At 34.7% G+C, this 27,077-nt stretch overlaps 1 protein-coding gene across 5 annotated transcripts in view; it reads right to left on the bottom strand.

Annotated features, from left to right (window-relative positions):
• Positions 1–27,077, bottom strand: part of PCDH7 (protocadherin 7) — a 281,533-nt gene that overhangs the window by 149,343 nt on the left and 105,113 nt on the right. For 2 of the 5 annotated variants that reach the window (XM_033061292.2, XM_033061293.2), the window contains one exon: positions 151–367. The exons of 1 other annotated variant lie outside the window; for it this stretch is intronic. In XM_033061292.2, coding sequence (XP_032917183.1) covers positions 151–367 — 217 coding nt within the window. The remainder of the gene's footprint in view (positions 1–150; positions 368–27,077) is intronic. 2 more of the 5 variants (XM_033061295.2, XM_033061294.2) reach the window with 2 other exon arrangements.

The following is a 27,077-nucleotide window of genomic DNA, read 5'->3' on the forward strand; positions in this document are numbered from 1 at the left end:
ATACCTGCATTTTAACAAACTTTAAAGTAAAATAATTACAGTATTAATTATTTAATATATTTATTTATGTTTTTGGACTGACCTTTCAAAAGTCTACTTAGTATCACTTGCTAGTGAGATTATGTGTGTGGATGTTGTGTTTGCCCCTACCATTTTCCATATGCTCTGCCTCACCAACACTGCCATCCGGCGTAGTCCTTTCGTAGTTGTCCTCTGGGAGTGGAAGGGCACCCAGTCTTGGCCCTGATGAACTCTTACTGCTTGGTGTTTCTGACTCCTCCAGACCGCTGTCATAGCAACTCTGCAATGACCCTTGATGCGGGTCCTGAGGCTGACTCACAACAGAAAACGTCACTCTACGAAACGGCTGCAAGAGAAAAGATTCTGAATGTCACTGCAAAGTTCAGTCTATGAACAACTGATTCTCAAAACATGACTTAAGCAATATTTTAACATTTACCAATTAAACAGTTTTGTCTACATTAAAGCAAACAGAAAGTATAGTTCTTACATAAAAGGCCACTGGACAGACTGTGCATGGAATTTTACTTTAATGCATGATCCAGAACCTTCACGCAGTTTATCGTTGCCTCCTTTCAAATGGTTGCATGGGTTAAGAAAACTGGTTATAATTTTTAATAATTTTTAATAATTTTTTGTACAGTTGTAATATCAACTCTATCAATCAGTTGTAATAAATTGATCAGAATTAATATCAATCAGACTGCACAAAGGTACTTGACAGTGTGTGCACATGTATATGTAGGATTGTGTGGGTGGGTAAAAAAGCTCACCTGTAAACTTTACTGTGGGTATTACAAACACAGCAACACACCCATAAAATTTCTATAAAATCTTATAGATCTTATAGATAGCTACCTGTGTTTCTGACAGCTAGTTAACATGCGAAAGGAGGAGGAAAAAAGAGAGGAAAGAAAAGGAAAGGGACAAAAAAGTCTCTTGGGTCCTTTGCCATAAAACCCAGTGCCTGGAGACAGGGTGTGTTGCCAGCTGACTTAATAAAGCCTTTAAAGTACCAAGAGCACAGCTGACACAACACGCTTCCACTGGGATTGTACAAACACGGATTGTTAGAGATTTGTATTCATTCAAAATGACAGATATTACTGTTGCTCTGGAAGCCTACATGCTGAACCCTGGCACCAGTGAGAATCCCAGGAAGTGGAAGAGTCAATCCTTCACATTTCAGAGGATGCTGAGGACATGCAGGATTTTCAGTGAGATGAGAAGTTAGGGGATTCTCCCAGGATTTGAACTACACTCTAGCAGCAATGATACATTTAAAATAATTTAATGATACATTTAAAATAACTTGCTCTTTACAGGCCTAGAGAACTTCAGAAAAATGTCTGTTGTTCTAGAAAGCACCTACTGCACAAACATCAATAGATTCATTTTATAAGACATCACACCAATTTTCCTGTGTTTTAAATGCGGGTCTAACAGTGCTTTCCTTTGGCTTCAGATGTGTTTGGTTCAAGCCCTGTGTTAGAATGAGACATAGGCATACATCACTCCCACTGGCAACTGTAGTCTCTAGAGGGTGGAAATATATATGCAGGCCAGAGGGGGAAAAACAGCAACTGCAACCACTCACACAAGCCCTGAAGAGCAGAGCTCCACATCAGGTTCACAAGTAGAGGGGTAGGTGGAGTTTCATTTGGAGGGTACAAAATTCTTTTGAGGGTACTTTTGAGAACTTTGAAGATATAAATGTAGTTAATGCTTATGCTAGACACATTGGACAACAAATATAATGCTAAATCTTCCTGGCCCAAGCAGATCTAAAGTTTAAACAGGTGATAATTATTAGAAATACTTTACTGTAACTGTTTTATGGACCAAGACTTCATTCAATGAGATGCTGTAATCTGCAACTATACATCAATTACTACTTAGGTGTAACACAAACTTTGAATTTGAATTCACTTTGACCATCCCATAGACCATTCCTGAATATCATACTATTCTGGAAGTCACATTTGGACCAGCTGAGCTGGGAGAGAGGCCCTTTGGCATCTACACACATCAAACTCACACAGTCATATCAGGTTTCTTTACTGGCTTAACCCCAAATTTCCTATAGCAGAGTCTCAGATGTCCCAATCCTTAAAATAATTTAATCTTGATGCAATAACCATATTAAAAAGTAACAGCTTGAGCTGATACCTCTGAGGAAGGACCCAGAAGTGAGGAAATCCTGGGCTTTTGTACTTTCAGGGTCTAAATGCATGGAAGTCTTGTGCTCTTCAGGTCCTACCATGTTTCTGAGTGTCTGGTCACCTGGATGGGCACAGGTCCCCATACCCTTTATTGTGCAAAAGCTTAGCAGTCAATGGTCTCTTGCGTGGGGCCCCCAACACCCAGAGCTTCCAGCTGTTCACCAAGCTACCTGCACTGACTGTATTCCTCGACATCAGAAGGACTTTGCATCATCTTGAGTTCCTGCAAGAGCAGTGATGCAACTTAAAATGGGAATTAGGAAAAAAAGTCATCAAATACTTGGAACTTTATGTTCCATTTCTTATTGATTTCTTGAAAATCAGTCTCAACTATATCATAGGAAAAGAACACCAGTTAATCACATCTGTAGCTACCACAAGAGTTATAGCAAAGTGATCTAAAATAAGTTTTGGAACAAGCTATAAAAGATTTAGGAGCATCCTGTTCATTTTCATATTCTTTAAAAGCTATGTGCCTTACCTAATTGCCATGTAAGGAAGAGATGAGACAGATGCAAAGTTGGGCTGTTTTATAGCTAAGGCTGAAAATTCCCTAAGAATATCATTACACATCCTTGAAACGAAAAGAAATTTTATGTACTTTTATTAAGTTGTTAATAATAATTTTTAAACAGATCTGGGTGCTAATCTTGCTTTTCACTTAAGTGCTGTGCTGAACAGGAATTATCTAACACAAAACTTACACACAGAATACTCAGTTCAGTAGATTCAGTTCAACCCTTTCCACAGAATATCAATGAGAATGACATAATGATGATAAAATTCTTTCTGAAAGAACGATGTGCATGTTAATCATTGTTTTGCAAGATTCATTACACTTCTACTTTCAGTATAAATATCAAAATTCTGACCTTTCTATTGGATTACCTCTGAGAACCAGATCTTCTCAGGCAAATGTATTGCAAATTTTGAATGCATCTGGCCCCATGGAATTACATCATGGTCTGTCCTTTTCCAATAAAAAGGAGTAGACTTGGATCATAATATATGTCTGTTACATGCATTTTTAGAAACACTCCGGGTGTTTAATACAAAGAATGTTAAGAACAAAAAAAATTAAATATCTGTATTGCAGTTGACTGTTTCCTTTTCCACTTTATCATCTCTGATATGTAAATTACCATATATTTTAGACAGTATAATCTGGATAAACATTTGTCAGATCAGAACTATCAGTTATAAAATATAATGAGTTTTATATACTTTGGATATTTGGCCTAAATGAATTATGGCACCTCATTTTTGCACCCAAAAACCCAGGACATTTTAGAGGTAAAGTTCACCAAAAAAGAGCTCTAAACAGGCTCTAAAATGCCTCTGAAAAAACCCTGCATATGCATGTACATGTTCATGAAACTCATATTAGTCCTTTAATTGTCACTAATAAGAGTATTTAAATTAAATTAGTTTAAATCCCTATGAATTAATTTATGAACACTAGAATACTAACACATAATGAATACTACTTATGCATTAGTTTCTATGAATGCAATAAGCCCCCTCCAAAATCAAGAACTTTCTTCATATATGTCCTAAAACATATATAAACGTCGTTTATGTCTTAATTTGTAAAATAGTTGAGGTTTCACATAAAACTGCATATTAATGAAACAAACAAGAGGGAAAGATGATGAATACCAGTATTAATATTTACAAAAGTTATTGGTAAAATGGTGGTTTTTTTATTCATTTATTGCCATGCAAAAAATAAGGACAGTAACCTCCACTTTAACAAGCAAAGACAGACTACATACTAAATTTTGTTCTACCATTTATAAAATTACATCAGCAATTTCTCAGAAAAATGGGCATGACTGCTGACAAATTAAGGCACCTACCTATGAGAGGAGAGGGTTGTGTTTAGCTCTATTGATTTTCAATGCACAACACTAACACTGCTGCATCTGCTACCACTATGAATCAACGTGGCAGAGTTACTTTTACCCAAATAAGTCTGCAACTGTTCAATTTGTCCATCCCAACAAAAAAAGCAACTTTAGGCCTTTATTAGTCCTCTGGTAGGGTCTTATGATATTCAGGTTTAGAAAGAAGACTGTAGGTTTAGTAAGACGACTATAGGTTTGATAATTTTTACCCTCTGAAAACTTATATTTTCTGAGAACAACATATGGAGTTCTTTCTAACTGAAACTGATCTTGCAGACAAACAGATCGCAGAGAAAAGATACACCTTTGCATTAAACCTCGGTAGTAAATCTCCATTTCTTCCTCATTTTGACTGTATCACTTAAATGGCATAGTTTATTTTCCTCTCATTCATAGACCAAAAACCACTGTAGTGCCAAAGACATATAATTCCTGCTATCTGTAGTAACTGAACTCTATTAACTTATTCTTTGGTACAGAGTTTATCTTAACCTGTATTAAATAATTCATCTCTATCCAAGATGGAAACTAAAATTATATTTTCAATACATGAAGAATCCTAGTTTTGGAGCTTGATTTTAAGGACAGATAGACTTGGTAAGAAGCAACATGTCCATATAGCTCCACAAGGCTTAATCCTAACACTTTTTCACCATTATGAAAGAGATTTTTTTTTTTTTTCCATATCCCAAAGCTTGAAGTTTTGCATTGCAATTCCTGATATTTCACACTGCTCATGAATTATATTCTTTCATGGTTTCTGTATATCAGTTACTATCAAACTTATAAACATTGTTCAAAAATTTTGGTGCATTTGGACTGCAGTAATGGGGTGAAAGAACATATCCTTTATACATTTAATTGTTTAGAGAACTAAGATTGCAACCATCAACCATTTCTCAACCAGTTACATCACAACTTATTCTGTTACAAAGTGTACACACTAAAGTATTCAAGCTCAGTATAATCAAGTTAAGTATAATCTTAATTGCTACTTAACACTTAGACAAAAATAGTAAGACTTCCAGACCTTCCTGTAGTCACAATATCTACATCTCAAAACCATAAGGACTGAAAACATTTTAACCAACTGCAAAATGCATTCCAAGCTAAAGCAAGTTATACTATTTCAAATATTTCTACCAGTTTGTTTATCATTAGCTTGGACATTACCCAAACCCCTGGAACATTAGGAACTAAAGTTCTTATTTTTTCCCCCACTTTCAAATCAGATGACTTCCCACTGTAACAGTAGAAATAATATAATATCTTTAAGTATTTGCTGGAATTTAGGGTGGTCTAAGAGGTAGTTGGAGTTAATCTAGTCCAACTTTCCCATTCAAAGTAGAATCAGCTAGAGCATTTTGCCCAGGAATGTGATCAGTCAGGTGTTTAATAACAGCAAGAATGGACACTCCATGGCCTTTTTGAGCGAGTTGTTGTGTAGTTTTGCAACTCTAATAGCAAAGGAGATTTCTTTTAAGTTTCGATTCTACATTTTCTGTTGTACATTTTGGTACATTTTCATGTACCAAACATGAAAAGCAATGGTGATGAGTCAGGTCTAAATAATATTATAATTCCTGTTAGCTTCAAAAAGTCAATCAATGTCAAGCTGTTTGTAAGAGTAGTACAGTGACTTTGAGGTGTGTGTATAGGGTAGATCTGAAAAACAGGCACAAGAGATGCATCAACTGATCACATAAATTCAAAGCATTTCTTTAGCACTTGAATTTTGATATAACATGTCATTATCCTTTTCCTTCTATTCATTCTTAATTGCTGGAATCTTGTTGGAAGACAAACAAAATATTAATGAATGATTCCTATTCTGCATTAATAGTTTCAACTCACACAACTCTTTTCCCCATTCAAATCACATGTTTCTACTGTTCCAAACTTCTGTCATTGTAGTTAATATAAAATTGGCAGGAAATTAATTTAAACAGGCATTATTTTTTTCAATGAGAAGGCTGAAACACCTGAGAGTAGTATTAGAGTAGCAGGATAAAAAAGGAGATAGATACCCAAAGGAATTAATACATATATATATATATATATATATATATATATATATAGCAAAACACAGTGACAATTTTAACTTTAAACAGGACTTAAATAAAATTTAAAAATATTTTCATATTACAGCTCTGCAGCAGGCATCATCTGTGAGGAACTGTAATTAGTTTGTTTCACTTTTATAAATTTTTCTTGCAGTACTGGTCTTCTGGTCAGGAACCAGAAACACATTTTTGTTATGTATAAAGTTGAAATATCCTTCCAATAATATCTATTTGTTTAAGCCCAAGGCTACATGTTAAGATTTGCTCTTCAGAGATAATATTTCATAATTCATTTTACATTACGGACATCATAGTGTAATATTGACAATATATTTTTTCCTTTTAAGTTTAGTGCTTTTCTCAAATTAATTTTGTTTCCTGTTATCCAAACTTCCATTTCTGAATCACAGAAAGGACTTCTGAGCAGGTCAAAATTATTTTATTCTCCTAGATACCTTCATTAAGTAAATTCCTAATAAGACATTCCTTTATTTCAGTGAATATCACCAAAGAACCAATAATATGTCTTACTCAAAGATACTCTGAAAGATATAATACTCTTTCATGTGAGAACCTTCATATCCAAATATAACACACAAGCTCATTTAGAAAAATTAGACAAAATCTTAGAAGGCTTGTCGACCAATATTCTTAGCATAACAAAAAAGCTCTTGCTAGCTATTATTGAAATGTGAGCATAAAGAAACCAAGAATAAATGAGAATCTGCATCAGACATGGTCAATATAATTTAAATATGTTCTTTTGACTGCTCATAAAATACATTTTTGTTATCACTTCAGTGTCCAATTGTTTGAAAATTATAAACACAAAGCATCTATGATGCTGAAGTGCTCTCCTATTATTCTACTGCAAAATGAAATGGATGAAGTAGCATTTTCTCTTACCAAGAAAAATAGCAACAAGAATTAAGATTTTTATCATATCTCTCTCTACTTTCTTAAAACAGGATATTTTCCTATATTTTTTCATGAAGATTAAACAGAAATTCAATGTATCTAGTATTTTTTTTCTGAACTCAATGCATTAGATTCCAGTATTCTACTATTTCTAATAATTTCCCTTGAAATCTTCTGAACACTTCTTTGACTCAAATCTATTATTAAAACACTATGAAAAACTTCTTTTAGCTAATTGTCCAGTATCTAGTGCTATTCACTGCCTATACCTTCACGTTCTTGTCTTACACGTTCTTGGTTCTGTCAAACTTTTCTGTGATATTAACTTTTGCTGAAATATTTGGAGAGCCTGTCTTTCCTGGAGGAGTTTGTTTCGTTTTCTTTGGTTTTCAGCAAAGAATGTGCAGCCTGAAACTACTCCAAGGATATTAGTTTACAGAGTGTTGTGTCTCTCAGCTGCTGTCTTTCAGCATAAGAAATCTTTATCTTTGCTATGCTGTTTCATTAAAGTTTTTTATTGGCTGAAAACAAACAAAACCCTCATTTCTATCCTACCAGCTCAGTCATCCAAATGTTTGGGTTGTGAACATCATCATCTTCTCTTGAATCTGGAATATTTTAAAATAATTTAATGTTGTAGAAAGGAAAAAGTATATCCTTCTTAACCCTTATTATCAGGCACCAACAAGCCCTAGAATGGAGGAAAGCCTTTATAAACCTATTTCAAAAGTCATTTACACAATAATTAATTCACCTAAGGCAGGGACTACAGAAATTAAGCTCCTTATCATGCCAAATTTGCACTTTGCTATCCTTGGAAGAAGCATCATGAAGCAAATATATTGGACCCTTTTGAATCAAATTCCAAAGAAGGAAATGATCCCAAAGCCTCCCTAGGCAGCTTGAACTAAAAGGAACACAGTTCACATTATCAGACAAGCTACTCCACAGTGAATCTCCACAAAATGCATATAGTATGAAAATAAGTCTCACACCCCACTGTTTCACCATACAAATCAATTCCTCTTGAGCCATTCTATTTGCTATTTTAGACAGTGACAATTTTTATAAATTGCATTCTCTTTGTTTGGTTCCCCCACTCAAAGAGAGGCAAAGGAATCCTTGCTACTGAAATCAGATACAGATAGCTAAAGCATGTATGAACCTTTCAAAATACAAAGCCTTATTATTACCAAATCATTGATGCACAAGTAATGTCTTTTATGTAATGTAAAATATTCTTGGTGCTTAGATGAAATATTTTGAATAAATTGAAAATACATCAGAGTGTTCTGTATAGAAATGATTAGCTAAAAAAAAAAATTAAAAAATAAAAGTTTCCATTGGAAAAGCATTGAATTATTAATGAATTTGTTGAATCAGAATAGAATTTTTGTGACTTAAGTCTCACCTATGCACTGTCTTCATTAAAAAGACTAATTATTAATATTATTGTGAATATTTTGGTTTTAGTTACTGTTCACAAGACTCTAGCCCGGTATACATGTGAGAGTCACAACATCAAATTTTAGGAAAATTCAGCAATATCTCCTGGGAGAATCGTATCAAATTCTGAATGCATATAGATTCCTTAACAAGACATCTCCAGTTTAATCAGGAAGATATGTAAATATATTCAATATAAATACAAAGATTCATTCCTCTTCTGAGTGATTAGGGATAGGGAGTTTTGCACTGATCACCAAAATTGTATTGATGATGACATATTTTCCAAAATCTGCAGCTGAAGTGTTTTCCAAAATTAGGTAATAACCTCAATATTTTTTATTATTTTTATCTGCAACATAGTCTTCAATGTTTGTTTATTGTTTATTCATCCAAATAATCCAAATTATTCTTTAAACTTAAATGTCTTAAATTTAAAGGCATAGTGATTTTTTAAGGATTGACACATTTTCTATACATTGGACAACATAAGCTCAGGCAAAAAATCTCAGATAGTCAAATACAGTTCTCTACAAAAATGAAAGGAGAGAACTCTAAAAGTGTGTCCCTTCTTGAAAGATGTTTAATAGAATGGAAATATTCTTCACTACATATTAAGGAATTTAAATCAGCTACATAATTTGAGATCACTCAAGTCAGATGAAACAAATGCCATCTTGGTGAACATTGTAGCTGTGCAAGTCATAATAATAAACATGCCACAGACTCAAAATACAAGGCCTTGAAAGGGAAAATTATTATTTCCAGAATTTAAATCTTTGGAAAAGGCCTATAGATTGTGCCATATAGGGGAAAAAAAAGAAGGTTTGAATGAAAGTAAGAATACAATTTGTTCCATTATTATTTTTTAATCAGGATTACATGCACTTTCGTTGTGACAGATAAATTGTTGGAAAAAAATACATTTGAATAAGGTAATTGAAGTAGAATCTAATAAAAGTAGTTACAGACAAAGTCCAGGTCCAGAACTACATTCCAAGCATATTTATCTATACAGTTACCTTGTATAATTAAAACTCCTGCAGAGGATGTGGGGCTATTTGTTAATTTGCTTATTTTTTTACATTTCATATAGAAAAAAATACTTTAAAAGTGATACATTGCTGAAAAAACAGAGTACAGATTTCTATTGTTGTAAGAAAATGTTTGAAGTGCAATGGGTATTTGAAAAACTTATTAAAAGGAGACATTTAAGTGATAATAAACTAATTGTCCCAAAAAATATCAAAATACACGGAAAATAAGTGGGGGTTTTTTGTTTGTTTGTTTGTTTTTTTTTTAAATTAGTAACTTAAAACCTTGCTGATAGGAAGCTTTTGCATTATGGCCCTGTAGAATACCAGGACTGTGCTGTAGGCTAAAAGTTATTCTGTAACAGTCAGCAATATTATTTAAAGCAAATTGCTTAAACTTCCTGAAATGTGAAACTGTTACTTTATATTTGAGTCAAAATGTTCCTAAATATTTGAGAATGTAGCTAACATATTAAAGGTGCTTTACACGCACAACCTTATAAGAAACACTGATAAATTCACCTGTGGAATTGATTGCAACAATCAACTTGTTATCAACTATTACTGAAGGAGAAAATAATTTAATGTCACAGAATGTTTGTGACTTAAATTCTTTTTTTTCCACTTCAAAAGTCTGGTGGTGAAATTCTATTAAAACAAATGTTAACTTGTGTTGTCTAATAAAAACATTCCTGGCATGTGTTTGTCAATGCATTCTCTGGCCAAATATTAAAAGTATGATTTTTGAACAAGCCAATGAGACAATTGTCTGGAAAAGACCAGCATGGTCTTCACAAAATCCCTGAATAAAGCTACTTTTACTATCCTAAGACTTGATTTTCACATGTACAGTTTAATTTTATTTTTTTTTTAATGTCAAAGTCACCTTTATCTTTCACTTCAGATTTGGCCTCAAAAAAGAAGGGCATATGTCAATCGCTCAAAATATTTTTATCATGCGCTTCAAAAAATCAAAAAAAAATTTGACTTGTATCTGAATACAAGTCAAATTAATATGCATGCATAAAAGACCATAAAATATAAACGGAAAATCATGAGTTATAATAAAATTATTTAAACTCAAATTAGTGATAGGTAAAACTCTATAGATCAGTTTTTCATAGAATGCTACTATCAATAGGTTTTAATAGTCACACTAGTTGAAATATTCTCTAACTAGTTCACAAAAATAAAGAACACCTTATTAATTAAAAACATGGTCATACATGTCAGATTTCACCAACAATTTAACAAAGTTGAAGTATAAAACTTCAGGTATGAAAGTCATCATTATACAGCAATGTTATGCAAAAATGCTTTCTTCTGTTGATGAATACAGTTTGTCCTTCAGTGATTACACCCATAGATTGGTGCAAAGATTTCCTTTTAAAAGAATCAGGTAATTTTCTTCCCTTCCAAAACCTTTTCTGCATAGCTCAACTGCAGAAATATTCACAGACATTTCTATGGATTGGTTATTTGATTATTTGTGAGAAAGATGCACTAATTTTTGTTAACAGGAACATGTATTTGCTAGACCTTATGTTCCTTTAATCACTTTAAAGCATTCTGAAAATAAAACCAGGAAGAAAAATGCTCTAGGCTTAATAAGTGACTAGTTTTGATTGAATGTCTCATATAAATAAAATAGACAAAAAATTATTCATGATATATTTTGTAATGTGTCTAATGAAAGATGAGTCCAAATTATGGTTCACATAAACCCTACAGTTTTAGTAGTCACTGCATAATCATTCCTGTCAATCACATTTTAAACGATATTTTTTGATCATAAAAACATTATCAAGATTGTTCATAAAGACACTGAGTCTCTAGGAAGTTCTACAAAGAGAGCACATACTGGAGTTCATACTCTTTCATTTCACAGCTATAGACCAAATGAGTAGCTTTCAACATCACGAAGAAACAACCTGATGAATTTCCAGGAAGAGACTACAGGCCCAGAGAATAATACTGTGATTGAAAGAGAATTAAAAGAATTCTGTGCTGTCTTTTCAGACATCCCAATTCATTCTTACTATGCATTTTCTCAAATTTTCATCTAGGAATGTTTTTTATTCTGTGACTGTAATTCAAGACAGTGTGATGCTTGTTATCTGTTTCAAAGAAGTTTTAAATATTATGATTGTTATTGAAAAAAGGGACAAGGCAAAATAAACCTCCATCGCTTCTACCATTGAGAAGTGGCACACAGAGGTGGAATGTTTTTGTCTAACCACCTTTTCTCTTTCCAATACCGAAGCAATGGGCAGTACTGAGAGCAAAAATGCTTTGGACATTTGATGTAATTCCAATCTCTCATTGTACAGTATAATGTAGAACATAATATGGAATAAAGAACATAAAGTTTTGGGATAATTAGGTGTCACAAAAAAGTATAGCATTTGACTAAAGCAAAAGTAGTATTCAAATGAAATGCAAGAATTTTCCATTCTAAAACCTAAGTTTTCTATAGTATTGTCATTCAGAAAGAAATTAGGATCACATCTTGAAATATCATGCAGTTTAGAAAAGAGTCACATACTCCACCAAGTTAGACTGGTCTGCAGGTTCTCCTAAACTGCATGGCTAGCAACTACCAGGATCCTCACAGGACATGGTCATTCTTAATATTCAGCAGGGCAACAGCAACACTTAGATTTTCTCTCTGGATGTAACAGAGAGAGCCTTTCTGGCAAGGAATCTGGGCTTCAGTCTAAACTTTGCTATACATCTACACCACAAATTGTTTTGCAGTGAGAAGTCACGCCAGCCAGCTCTAGATGAATTGCACTGGAAGGCTGTTTGTGAGCTTCTTAAGTGTTTTGCGTCTCTATTTATACAACACCGTATAGTTGAATGTGTGCAATTTCCACTCTGAATGCTGCAACTTTCAGGATTAATTTCACTATTTATTCTTCATTTACCTCATGTGAATGAATAAGATTAGAGAGGTCAAACTCTTGGCTGATATAAATCAATGTACTCTTGTTGTCTGACTCCAGACGTCTGTTCTTTCCCTAGTTATACCAAGATGTTTTTCTTTTTTCAAACAAAACAACATAATGGGCAACAGCATTGTCATGACTGCAGACAGTCTTGGATCTTGATTGCATGAGGCAGCATGCACTTCACAAAGCCAGCTGGCATTAACAATACATTTTCTGGTCAATGCCCTCTAAAATAAAACTGTATCAATCTCACCAAGAGCAGACCCCTATTTCAAAGTCCAGAATTAAATGCTGCTTTCCCATTTTGCTGCTTTATTGCTGCCACTATGCCATCTGGCCAACAAAATTATTTAGCACTGCTTCAGTTTTATTTCTGTAACTTTTAAAGCACAAATATTTATATTTGAGTTTTGTCCAAAAATTCTCCTAGATAAGTAGCAGAAAAAAATGTTTCTCTTTCCAGTTCAGGACAAACAAAGCAGAAAGTCTGGTCAGATACAGGGGAAAAAAACTTAACTCAAACTTCAAGAACTTTACAGTGAAAAAGAATTTCAATGCTTGTGCGACTTTTAAACAGATTTGAATAAATAAATTGTAATTGAATTTATGCAGATGTCTTCATCTTAAATGACATGGTTTTCTCAGATTGTTCCAGATGATTACAAGTCATTGGATCAAACAGATGTAAAGCCACAGTCTCTGTAGAATTGAATGTACAGTTCTTATTCAGAACTCTGAATGAAATAGTTAGACCATTTAACTTTTTGCTTTCTTTAATTTCATGCCTTCCAAGATGAAATTGTGTCTGTTTAAATCATTATGTAAAAGGTAACAGAAAGTTCACAATTCTCTAATTGTAAAATAATTAAGTGATGCTCATGTAATTGCATTTATCACAGCACTCTTCAGCTAGAAGGAAGGAAGTTGAAAGGGAAGGAAAGTCTGGGTTTAATTCCTGGCTCTGCACAAATGTCATGTTTTGCTTTGGCAGTGTCTTTCACCCATCTGTAGATTCAAGATGAGGATTACCCTTTACCTTTGTATAATGATTTCCTTGACATCATAAGTAGACTTTGTAAGCCTATGGTACAGACTGTTGAGAGCACAGATGAAAAAAACTGCACAAGCTAATGAAGCAGGATTTCACATAACTGAAGACATTGCAGAGGGCCACTAAAACCCTAAGAATCCAGAACATGGGGGACGCTGCTGAATTTTTTAATGCTATGAATCTTCTTGAAAGCTGGAACAAACCTCAGAAAATTTCTGACCAGCAACACTACTATAAATATGCAAACATATAACTCATAAATAATTTCTGGTACCAAATACCATTAGGCAAATTTCAATTGTTTCTAAATTTTAAGCCTCTGGAAATAAGCACAGCAAGAATAACTAAAAGTAAGGGGCACATCTCTTGGATTTTACAAACATTGACCGTGTGTCCCAAGTTCAAGAACTTAATCTGAGGTTATTCTGCCTCAGTGGAGTATATGTGCTCTCAAAAAAGCACAACTTCACTGAACTAAAAAACCAGCTAAAACTACAGTTTCTGTAACTGCACAATTATGTTAATATTTCAAATTTTAAGATCAAGGTTGAGGTCATGGATTTTCTTTGTCACTGTCCTTTAATTTCATTACCTAAACAAGACATGATAAGTATCTAACAACATGGCACAAGCAGGTATTTTTTGATGTATACAAAAATATTTGGTAAATCACAAGAAAAGAAAATAACATTTAAAGTGTTGAAAGACTATCATTTAAAAAAAAAATTGTCGAATTCCAAGAAATTCTAAGAGATTTTATTTATTTTTACTTACTTTTCTATCCCATTTTATGGGATCTTATTCTTACTCATTCTTCTTAGTATTATTACTATTATATGAGTATCTGAAATATTTCCTGTATAGATAAAAATACTTGCAGTCTTTGGTAAATCTGTATTCCTTGAAACAATTTAAAGTATATCTGTTTCTAAGAACATAATTTTTTACAACACTGAGACATTCAATTACATTAAAGCAGAGTTGCAAATTTCCTCTGCAAGTTGTTTGGAGACCAAAATGTCACTTAAGGGCAAACTTCTTTCACCTTTTTGTGAAAAAGATAAGGAAGTAATTTTGAAGGAATTTAAAACACTAAGTTGAAAAATAAAATATTTCTATTTCTTCTTTCTGAATTTCACAGGGTTTTATGCTGAATTGAGCAATATATGTTTTGAATATGTTTGTGAAAGATAAATGCTTTCACAACTGTTTTCTTAATTCCATTTTTTCCCTCAAAAACTTTCATTTGGATAATAAAGTAGTTGTCAGATAATCCAATGCTTTTTCTTTTCCATATATTTTTCTTCTCTCTACTCGTTATAAGTGGAAGAATCCTACTGATTTTATAAGGTATCAGAAACCCTATAATTCAGTGGTCCCTGCACAGAGCTCACATGCAATAGTACTAATGTAATGAGACTTTTTGGACAGCAAATCCCTCTCTACTTAATCCTATAGAAATAATAATTCATACAACTTTATTTAAAATATAAACATAAAACCTATATGAAATTTCAAAAAACTGCACATACACCCTGGGCATGAGTGTATTTACCCAAATAATTATTTGTGTAATCCTTTTTTCTACATTCACTGTTCTCATGCTTCTCATCTTAGGCTTAACTCCTTCTTTGCCTCAGTCTTTAGTGGGAATACAGCTTGTCCTTAGGACAACTGTCCTCCTGGGTCAGCAGATGGTGTCAAGGTGCAGAATGGTCTCCCTGTTATCCGGGAGGAGGCAGTCAGAGAACTGCTGAGCTGCTTGGATGTTCATAAATCTATGGGCCCAGATGAGATCTACCCCAGGGTGATGAGTGAGCTGGCAGTCCTGGGATGCTGGTGAGGTTCCAGATGACTGGAAGCTGGCCAGTGTGACATCCATTCATAAAAAGGGTGGGAAGGAGGATCCTGGTAATTATAGGCCAGTTAGCCTGACCTCAGTACCTGGTTAGGTAATGGAACAGTTTATACTGATGTCATCACACAGCCCTTACAGAATGGCCGGGGTATCGGACCCAGCCAGCGTGGGTTTAGGACGGGCAGGTCATGTCTGACCAACCTGATCTCCTTTTATGACCAAATGACCCACCTGGTGCATGCAGGAAAGGCTGTGGATGTTGTGTACCTGGATTTCAGCAAGGCCTTTGACACTGCCTCCCTCAGCATACTCCTGAAAAGCTGGCAGCCTGTGGCTTGGACAGGAACATTCTTTGCTAGGTTAAGAATTGCCTGGATGGCCAGGTGCAGAGAGTGGTGGTGAGCAGTGCTGTATCCAGCTGGGGATCAGTCACCAGTGGTGTTCCTCAGGGGTCTGTGCTGGGGCCAGTCCTGTTCAATATTTTTATTGATGACATAGATAAGGATATTGAGTTTTTCATTAATGAATTTGCAGATTACACTAAGCTGGGAGTATGTGTCAATCTGTTGGAAGGGAGGAGGGCTCTGCAGAGACCTGGAACATTTGAATGGATGGGCAGAGTCCAATAAGACGAAGTTTAATGAGTCCAAGTGCCAAGTCCTGCATTTTGGCCACAATAATGCCCTGCAGTGTTAAAGACTGGGGACGGTGTGGTTGGACAGTGCCCAGGCAGAAAGGGACCTGGGTGTGCTGGTCAACAGCTGGTTGAACATGAGCCAGCAGTGTGCCCAGGTGGCCAAGAAGGCCAATGGAATCCTGGTCTGGATCAGGAACAGTGTGGCCAGCAGGAGCAGGGAGGTCATTCTTCCCCTGAACTTGGAACTGGTGAGGCCACACCTCGAGTCCTGTGTTCAGTTCTGGTCCTTCAGTTTGGGAAGGACCTTGAGACATTTGAGCACTTCCAGAGGAGGCAACAAGGCTGGGGAGGGGCTGGGAAAACAAACCCTGTGAGGAATGGCTGAGGGAGCTGGGCTTGTTCAGCCTGGAGAAATGGAGACTCAGGGGTGACCTTATCACTCTCTACAACTCGCTGAAAGGTGTTTGTAGGTAGGTGGGGGTTCGTTCCTTTCACCAGGCAGCACTGACAGAACCAGAGGATACAGTCTTAAGCTGAACCAAGGGAAATATAGGCTGGATATTAGCAAAAGGTTTTTTATGGAAAGAGTGATAAAGTACTGGAATTGTCTGCCTGGGGAGGTGGTGGAGTCACCATCTCTGGATGTGTTTAAAAAAAACCTGCATGTGACCCTCAGCACCATGGTCTAGTTGAGCTGGACTCAGTCTTGAAGGTCTCTTTCAACCTACTGATTCTGTGATTCTTTTCGATCTTACTTTTATACGAAACTTTTTGTATGTCTGACAGATAACCTCCATTGATTCATATTAATATCCATTTTAGATAATCCTGAACTAGTATTTCATGATCAAGCCCAGAATTAGACTTTAGAGGAACTATAATTGAGAAGGAAATAACGGATTCAACCACATTCAGACTTCAAAAATTATAAGAAAGTACTGTAGTGACAGAAAAATTGCATTACAGGCACATATATTAAGAACGCAGATGACCATGTTTGCTGTCAAAATACTGAAAAATGTTAAAGTGACATGCAGAAATATCAGTAGCAACAAAGCTCAGAAAATGTTATCATTCCAATACTTTTTCATAGTTCTGAAATAAAAACTCATCAGTCACTCATATACTTTCAGACATTTTGTCTGAAACTCATTGGAACTGTTTGAAACTGTTACCTGTTTACTCAGTAACAGCAACAATCAGCAACATCAGCAATAATCATGGATATTTTCCTCCGATAATTTATGTCCAACTTTTTTAGCATTCAATGTTTCACCATAAAGACAACCCTGGATATAGTTTTTTTGTACCCTCATTTGTAAATGAGTACCCAGACATCAAAGATATCAAGATATTTGTCAATACTTAAACTTTCTGAACAACAATTTTCTGAACAACTTACAATTTTAGACTAGTCTATTACATCGCAATTTGCATTTTATTTCAGAATATGAATGAGTATCAGTAAGTTCTGTTTGCTGTTTTTAGGTAAACATAGTATGCAAAATATGTTATCTGAATCTTCAGAGCACTAGAGGATACTTTAATTCTTGAATTCACTTAACTTTTCATGTCATAAGACAGTACCACAGTGCATTCCTCTTTCCATGCCAGTTGGTAAATAGTCAAGCGTTAGGTCTGACTGTGGTTTTTCACAGATGGTCAATGACATCTCTCTTCCTATTCAGTCAGTGGCATCACTAGTTAAGATAAGTATCAAAAATCATCCCTTTGTGATCCTAGAGTAGAATCCTTGATAGTAATGGGGCATGAAGACCGTCTTAGAAAGGGATTCTGGTATTCAGCACCATTTAAATCAGAGGGTGACTTCACAGAACTTACAATCCTGTTACAAGAGTATGAGTGAGGTTAAAATCAGCCTTCCAAATTTTAAAGAATCACTACTTTATTTAACTTCCTATATCTACCAAGAACAGGCTTCCTAATATGTTCTGCTCAGTGTAAACGTGGCAATGCTAAACTGAAAAAGTGTTTACAAGGATTCTGTTTTTCTTTAACCAGCTTTCCAAAATGTGAGGGGAGAGTTAGGGGCTGTATGGATAGTTCTTCCCAAAGGCATCAGAGAACAATCTAGAGGTCAAAAGAGGAGGATCAACTTCCATGCATATTCTCATGGAAGAGCAATGGTTAAAGGACGTTGGATTACTTATTAGGCTGTAAATGAGAAGCACATTGATTATAACCAATACTGAATTACACTCAAACCTCACAAGACATTGAGGAGCTACAAAGGCATTGAAAAACCACAGACGGCTATTAGAATTGAGATACCTTTGTACAAGTCATATTCATCCTAATAACCAATAATTAATAATTAATAGTACAATTTTTACCTATTAATTTATCCAGAAATAGGTTCGGTTCAAAAGAAATTAGTTCTGTGTGACAGATTACACATGTTGAAGCTTAGCTGGTTTTCAAGTAGAGGGATTTATTTGGGTTTGATATATCGACCATTAACTCTGCCTCTCAATATAATTAAATATATTGATAAAAAAAAAAGGATTAAAAAAAGACCAATGGAGAAACTGATTTCTAAATTTCTGAAATGCATTTGCAGTAGCAAGCTGGTACATTACTCGTTCTTTCCAAATTTCTCTCTCTTCAAGTCATTGTAAATTGGAAGTAAACCCTTGGCACCAAAATGCCTTGAGTCTGCACTAACCTGTTCTCCAACATTTGAGACAGAAATAGGAACACTTAAATTCCAAGTGAGCAAGCACTCTAACAGGTGTCTCTTAGGGGTGATGGGTCTCTACTAAGTGAGTAAGCGAGTGCCTCCTAGGGGTTTAAGGGGGTTGCTTAATTATTAACCTCAGCTACTGCAATTTGCCGCTATTTAGAATGCATACTTTAAAATTCACAAGGTCAGAAAATATCTCTGTGTGGGTGGGTGTCTGAGTAGGCTCTCGAGGGGAAAGGAAGACAAACAGTGCTGAGAAAAAAAAAAGCATTTACTGAGGTGTTGAGTGCTAGTTCTAAGAAGAACTACCTTCAAAGATAAGTATTGCTAGAGGAGAGGCTTTTAAAAACATGTAATGAAAAGAGTAGTCAATGGCTTTTTCCCAGGAATTATATTTTTGTTTTTGTTTTGGAAAAGAATGACTAAGAACAGCAGTAAGTTTTTTGTTTAAATCTGCTGCAGTTTTAGAGAGTATTTCTCCTGGGTTTTTTTGTGTTTGTTTGTTTGTTTGTTTTTTGTTGTTGTTGTGGGGTTTTTTTGTGGTTTTTTGGTTGGTTTGGTTTTGGTGGGGTTTTTTTGTGGTTTTTTTGGTTTTTTTTTTTTTTTTTTCCTACTCGGTTCTATTTCCTTCTTCATGTACATTTTAAGGCAACATTGATTTCTTGTACTATTCTTTGGAGAAGCTAGCATGCATATTCTGTCCCAGAGCTGCAATAATACATTTGCGGGTAAAGTAGCATCAAAAATGTGACTGAAAGAGTAGTGAGCAGGGCTGCACACAGAAGCAAAGACAGCAAGAGAAGTCCTGGTATTCATAGAGTTATTGATCTTAAATCATGAAAGAAGGTCTACAAAATACCTGAAAATCTTTTACAAAGTTGAATTATGGAAATTATTTTTTTTTACAGTCTTCATTAGAAAGGGCAAATATCAAATCAAAAACAAGATACAATTAATAATTTGCAAATTTTTACAAGTGTTTGACACAGACATCTTGCTTCCAATTTCATTTTCTTGTTTAAATGTAATAAGGCAAAATCTCTAGTAAATACCTATTGACTCTGTCTAAACTATAGAAGAGACTGATTTTGGTACTGTGTTGTCCCTTCAGAATGAATTTTCCATGGAAAATTCTGACATCCTTTGTTTCAAAACAATTAACATATGCTGTTTGAACAAGTCAAATGGCTAGGATGCCTCTTATTTTATTTGCAACATTAAAATGAAAAAAAAACCCTATTTCAATAATAGAAATAAAAAATCAGCCTTTTGTTTTCCTGAAAAACATAAATACTAGGACACTTCTTTGAACTATTTTAAACTTAACAAATGACATTTCCAATAGCAAAGTGTTCCATGTGAAAAATTTTGGAAATGCTTCACTTGATACAGTTTCTTTGTAATGGTACAAGTATGCTATCTAGCCACTGAAAGTCATTTTATTTCATTTATTACAAAATTATCCATGAAATCCACTTATACACCTTGCTGTTCCACACAGTCTTGCACCAAAACACAAATAGTGGACAGACATGAACAGGAATATTATCCATAGTCATCTCTATCTAAAAATCTCCATTACTTGTTCATTCAATCCGCGATCAGAGGATTAATAATATGGTTCATATTGACAGAAAAGAAACAATTTTTACATTAAAACAAATTATTCTAGGTGCTAAATGTGTAACAGATTGGGTATTTTTCTGTGTTCAACACTGTAGTGAAGAGAAATTCATACATATTTGGAAAGGCAGTGATGAATACAGGATTCTTCATGTAAGCAGAAGCTGCAATATGGTCGTCTGTACATATTATTGAATCCACAAAATGAGTGTAAGCCTTTGTTAAGAGCTACTAGATTATAATGGCAGATTTCTGGCATAGGCAGTTGTGATCGTCTGAACTCAGGTGAAGCAAACCAGTTTTGCAGCTGTACTAGGTAGCTGATAAACCACGAATGTGTATTACATGGAATCTGTTGTCATTTTTTAAAATAAAATAATTAGATATTTCTTTATATCAAGCTTTAGAAATAAAAAAAAATCAAATATACAAAACTATAATGGCTTAGTCCTCTTCATAAAATAAACATTGACCTGGACTTGTGTGATCTATTCTCTTTTTGCTATGGTAAAGACAGGTATACTGATTTTTTCAAATGGAAGTATAAAACTCTTGTCTGGATAAAATCTTTCAGCAACATACTCTCCTGGTGAAATATCGTATAACCAAGATTTAGTTTTGAATGCCTCAAGCTCCTTTATTTTTTGATTGAAAAAGTTTTAAAATAAGGAGGAGAAGAACGTAATATTTTGAGAAAGATCAAAAGGCTGTTTCATGCGCCCTGGGAAAAATTATTATCAAAAGTATGTGGTCTGACTGCCATGTAGAAGACATTTTTGCATGTAAGAAATATCAATAGCATTACAATGAGAATAAAGAGTATAAAATTGCACCAGTAAGTGACAAACTGGAACTGCTTTACAGCTGGTTATGGGCCTCAAATTCTGTGTCAATGGTTTAAATACTAATGAAGTAGCCTGCTCTTCTGCTGAACACAGGGAATAAAAATACAAACAAGATAAATAGAGTCAGTATCTCCTGTCGGATCAATATGGATAAAGTGACATGTCAAATACGTACCACTGTAATTCTGGCTAGTCAGCTACTGTGATTCACCCTTATGCTGACTCAGTGCTCCACAGTGAAATACTGCCTCCCTCCCACGCCTCTAGTGCTTGCCAAATCCCATTAGGAAATGTATAGCAATTAAGTTTAAATAATGCCTTGCCATCCCACTCTGCTGAGAAGTTACTCCATGATTGTCTCTGAAGTCAAAGGAGAAAGAGAAAGGAAGCCTCTCAATCCAGTTCCAGCAGGAATGTTTAATATCTGTGAGTAGCAAGGTCTGGGCTGATCCCTTCAGGAAAGTGAGCCAGGAACCCAGGGTGACTCTAACACAGACCAGGCAGTAACAGCTCTGAGTAGGACCAGCCCCATTGCATCCGAGTCAGGCAAGCAAAGGAGGGTGGTGACGGCAACAGCTTCTATCAACAGCACAAGGAGCATCAGGCTAACACCACCCAAATCAGCCCAGAAAACTGAAAAAGTATTCATAAATAGCCATCTCAGCTGAGGTGGAGTTCCTGGTTGGGCCCACTTGTTTCAGATCAATTGCTGTACTAGTATCTAGGATCTAGTGTATAGAATCTAGGATCTTTGCCCCTATCATTACATAAAATCAGTCTTTTTTTCCCAAAGATTTGATGTGAAACAACAATCTACTGTGCAAATTTTAAAACAAATGTCCTTTATAATTTCATATCATGAGGAAAAAAATTCAATCTTTATATTAGAGCACACATTTTTCTCAAATAGAAAGGCTCTAGCTACCAAAGCACATTTTTTTTAATGGAAAAAAACTCGAACCAATGCTACATCTGCCATAATATTTCACAGATCACAAGAGGTCTTCTGTTGTCAAAGTAAGATGAAAGGTAGAAGATTAATTAGAAGATTAAACTCTTTCGTTTACCCTGACTGGCATGGGGTAGCCAAGGGCAACAGAGAGAGAGGGATGTCATGAGTGGTCTCAGAAAGGAACATGAAGCATTATGCATACCTTCAGTAAACACCACTACTTAAGAAAAACCCACTGTCTACCACAAGCTGAATGTTCACTGTCTGTGTTCTGCATAGACAGACCTAAAGCACAACAAGATTTGTGGGTGCTTGGTTTTTCTTTACTACTTGTGGAACAATTTTGATTACAATCTCCTCAATATCTTGGTATCTGGATATGCAACCGCTTAGTAGGATGTCTGAAAACATTGGGCTTTAGCTTGTGACTCATCATGCACTTTGGGTGCCTGTTTATTAATCAAGAATCATACACCCTGCTGTGTGTTATAATTTTCAAGGAAGCAGCAGAACCATTAGTGTTCGGTGTTTTTTGTTTTGCATCTCACATCCAAGTCAGAATTAACCAACACACCTGAGATTTAATTACTCTAAGCACCAATCCGTTGCAGTCTTTCATGTAGTTCAACTTTCTCTGACAATCTAGGTTCTCACAGACAGACCCTAAGAATTTCTACAAGCACTTCAGCAGTATCGCCTATGTTTTCATATTCACATTTGTAAGTTTGAAGAGCAAATGACCTATTATTTTTTTCAATCTTTCTGTGGTCAAAGTAAATTTTGGAGGAAAAAAATGGTAAGATTTGATGCTCTAAAAAGGCATACATTCCAGATGTGTTTCTAAATTACACACACACAAATCTCCTACTATAATTGTGGAATTTAAATATCATGAAAATGAGACCAAATACTGGAAGTAAAAATATTTCCTTTTTTTTTTAACTTTTGTTTTTTGGGTTTTTTTTTTGTTTTTGTTTGGGGTTTTTTTGCTTGTCTTTTGGGCTTTTTAAAATTTATTTTGGTTGGTTGGTTGGTTGGTTGGTTGGTTTGGTTTGGTTTGGTTTTTTTTAATAATTAAATTTTGTGGTTACAATGCTGACTTCTCATGGTCAGTTAGAAGTTTCTCTACTTACTTTATTGGGAATAAAATTTATGGGAGGTTTGCCAGATATACTTGTCATCAAGTTGCTGGAACTTCGGAAATTTTTTTAAAGATAAATCTTCTTATCAACTAGTACATCGTATTAAAATGAAAGTTTGAATGCAGCCATTCTGAAATCAAATTGTTCAACTGTACTCTTTGCTCCCATTTCGCTCTTAGTCTTGCTGATCTCATACTATTTGATACTCTCTCTATGCAATTTAAGACAGCCTAAACTTCCAGTAGCTCCCCAGAGAACAGTAAAAGCAATGAGTAAAAGTAAAATGGCAATGAGAAAAAAATAAAATAAAAAAGAAGTTATGATGAAGGAGTTAAGTGATATTTCAAATCACCAGTATTGAAGTATCTTGAGGATCATGAAACATCAGAAATTAGAGTAATCAGTGATACGTATTTCACAAAAAATAGCAGAAGCAGTTTTGCTAAACAGGAGCTAAAGAGGTAGAATAAATGTATTTTAAAAACACCTCAACACACATCAACACACATAATAAGCCTTATGTTTACATTGAGGTGTCATTGTGTCATTGCTTTCAGATGCTGACTACCTAATTCATGTCCAGCATTAATAAACTTGACATATTTTACTGATGGCAATAGTTGTTTAACAGATCAAAAGACAGCATAGATTTAGCAATATATTCATGTAGATATCATAATATCTTCATACGTTTAAATGAAAGTTTCAGAAGGTTCCTTCTTCTGAACTGCTAAGAGCAAATAAAAAATTAATCTTCCATTGCTTTTAGAAGAACAGGAGTAAGATTAGACTCTAAAGGACTCTTATATTTGTGGCTCATATTGACATGTAAACAAGGTTACCAATATAATTTAAAGAGTGTGAAGGTAAACCTTTTCTTATTTAGGGATAAAAGTCAATTAAAAATGTATTACTATGTATTTCCATTTTGTTTCCTTATAAAGGTGTATTAATTGCAAGTCACAATTGAACCAACTTCCTGGAAGGGTTTATTCCACAGGTAATTAAAGCTATTGCAGAATTAATGTTTTTCTATTTGTCAGGAAGGTGCTTACTGTGAAATCAGAAGCATCCTACAGGTTAGGGGAGAAATCAAATTCCTCTTTACACTCACACAAGAAAAGGGAATAAGAGAAATTGCAAAAGGAAGCAGTGTAAACTGGTTTATGCAGGGAAACAAAGCAATTTAAAGGCCCAAGACAATTCAAAAGGCTTTAGGAAAAACTATGAAATAAAACCTTTAGGAAAAACTATGAAATAAAATATATTTTGATTTTCATTGTATTTGTGTTAAGATAGCATAACTCAATCAAAAATTCACATTATCCTACAATACTGCCACATAAGAACAGAGGGCAACCTAAGTGCCTTTTATCTAATCAACATTTATTGAAAGGAAAAATTGGTCGGTCACATGTTTTATAAACCCCAGAGAGGTTCAAGTTGCATTTTTTTTACAAGACCTCCTTGAGAATTGTAGCACACTTTTAAAAATTACAGTAATTTCACGATTATAAGCCGCACTGATTATAAGCCGCACTTCTGGGTTTCAGCAACTTTTTGGTTTTTTGTCCACATATAAGCTGCACCTGATTATAAGCCGCAGTTTACAATACAGAGTGTGATAAAAGGTATCTGTTCTATCACCATCTGTTGAGGGTGGGGACAGTGATCCTTATCTCAACGGGAGATAATGTGCTAATGGGCCATCCATTGAAACCAGGCAGGGCATTGTTCTTTATCTTTTCACACCCCATCCTTCCTCCAGGGAGTCATTGTCTGCTAATGGCCCATTGAGTCCCACTGTGGGACTGATACAATTACTGCATCCCTTTGGGAGTTGCTCCAGCCAGGGGAAAGAGCCCAACATTTCTTACCAAGATAAGAACAGAGGTTTTGGGACACTAAGGGAACCCCTTTCTCCACTGGACTCCAGAGGAAAGCTGGATTTCTCCACATCACCACTGGACCTCCAGAGGGAAACTGCACCTTCTGCAGGAGCACTGCTTCAACTGAATCACATCTGTCACTGCAGGAGGATGCAGCCACCATTTAATGGGACTGCTACCAACACCCTGCCTGACAGGGTGTCAGGTTGTACGCTGACTTTGTCAGGGTTTGGAGTTTGTTTCTTTGTAGTACTGTATTTCTATTTTCATTTCCCTAGCAAAGAACTGTTATTCCTAATTCCCATATTTTTGCCTGAAACCCCCTTGATTTCCAAATTATAATAATTTGGAGAGAGGGGGTTTACATTCTCCATTTCAAAGAGAAGCTCCTGCCTTTCTCAGCAGACACCTGTCCTCCAAACTAGGACAGCAACTTTTTGTTCTTTGTCCATATATAAACCGCACCTGATTATAAGCCGCACTTTGGGTTCGGACCAAAATTTTAGTCAAAATGGTGCGGTTTATAATCGTGAAATTACTGTATACTATGTAAAACACTTCTATATGAAAACATATAAAGAGAAAATTTGCATGAAATTGTTACTTAAGTTTATGACCTTTTCTTGTCATGAAATATTACTCAATTGAAAGTTTATGGGTTATTTTCATTTATTCATTTACCTTACTTTGATTAGGATTTTCTCTTAGGCAATACATTGAATATCATGTTTATTATATATATTTTGAGTATATAATCTAAAGTGGTAAACTCCATACATTCCTCCAGAGACATGTAAGCCATAAACTAGAATGGTGTTGCTAATTAATTTTTCCTTTTTAATATGTTTTGATATAATTTTCCAATTCCAAGTTGGAACAAAAAGCTGATAAGTTTCAGGTGTTTCTTGCTAAATAATAACTGGAGGGAAAAAAGTAAAAAGAGGTCAATCAGAGTTTCATCTTATATATTCAGAATGTGTCATTATAATATATGCTGCACCACTATTACTAAGACATTTACAGAATTAAAAGTTATTTCTAAGCCAAGTATTTAACTTTTCTAAATTGAAAAGCAGGATATTTCATTATTCTCAAATATTTGCTAAAAACAAAGATTTTTGAAGCAGACTTAGAAATGGTTCCAACTAAGCAAACCAAAATTTTCCAAATAATATAATAAAAATATTCTTTTATAGTATTAGGAAATATCTAATTTAATTTGTCATAAAAATTTTTCTGGTCTTTGGATTTTCCCTAGTGTTCTCATCTGTCACTCTTTGCAATTTGTACTGGTACACCAAACAAAACGGGGGCACCAGCACTAGTGACTTTTGGCTTAATTAAAATAATACACTAGTATTTGATTGTCTTTAAAGTAGAAATTATCCAAAGAAACTGAGGACATGAAAGATATACTTTTTATCTTTGTTGGTTTAGGTTTTTTGGGGGTTTATTTTGCATTTTACACTGTAAGAAAAACAATCTCCAAATGACAAAAATTATTTTTCCTCCAATACCTTGAAAAGAAATTTTTTAACCTTGACGAAATCCTAAATCTGGAAAATCTATTAACTTCTACTTATTTTAAATAAAATAGTTACAATAATGAAAATATAAGAAACATGAATGAGCTTAACAAAAATGTGTAATTCACCTTATCTGACTCATAAATTTTTCCAGTCATGGTTACAATAATGATATTTTACTAGCTTTACTCATTTGATTCTTTTGAACAGTAGCTGAAAATATGTGCCAAGTATTTTTGGCTACAAGCAATGTCTTTGATCTTTCATACATTCCATGCAATGGCATTT

Source organism: Catharus ustulatus, chromosome 5 (genome assembly GCF_009819885.2).
Source record: "Catharus ustulatus isolate bCatUst1 chromosome 5, bCatUst1.pri.v2, whole genome shotgun sequence".
In the NCBI taxonomy this organism is placed as follows: Eukaryota; Metazoa; Chordata; class Aves; order Passeriformes; family Turdidae; genus Catharus; species Catharus ustulatus.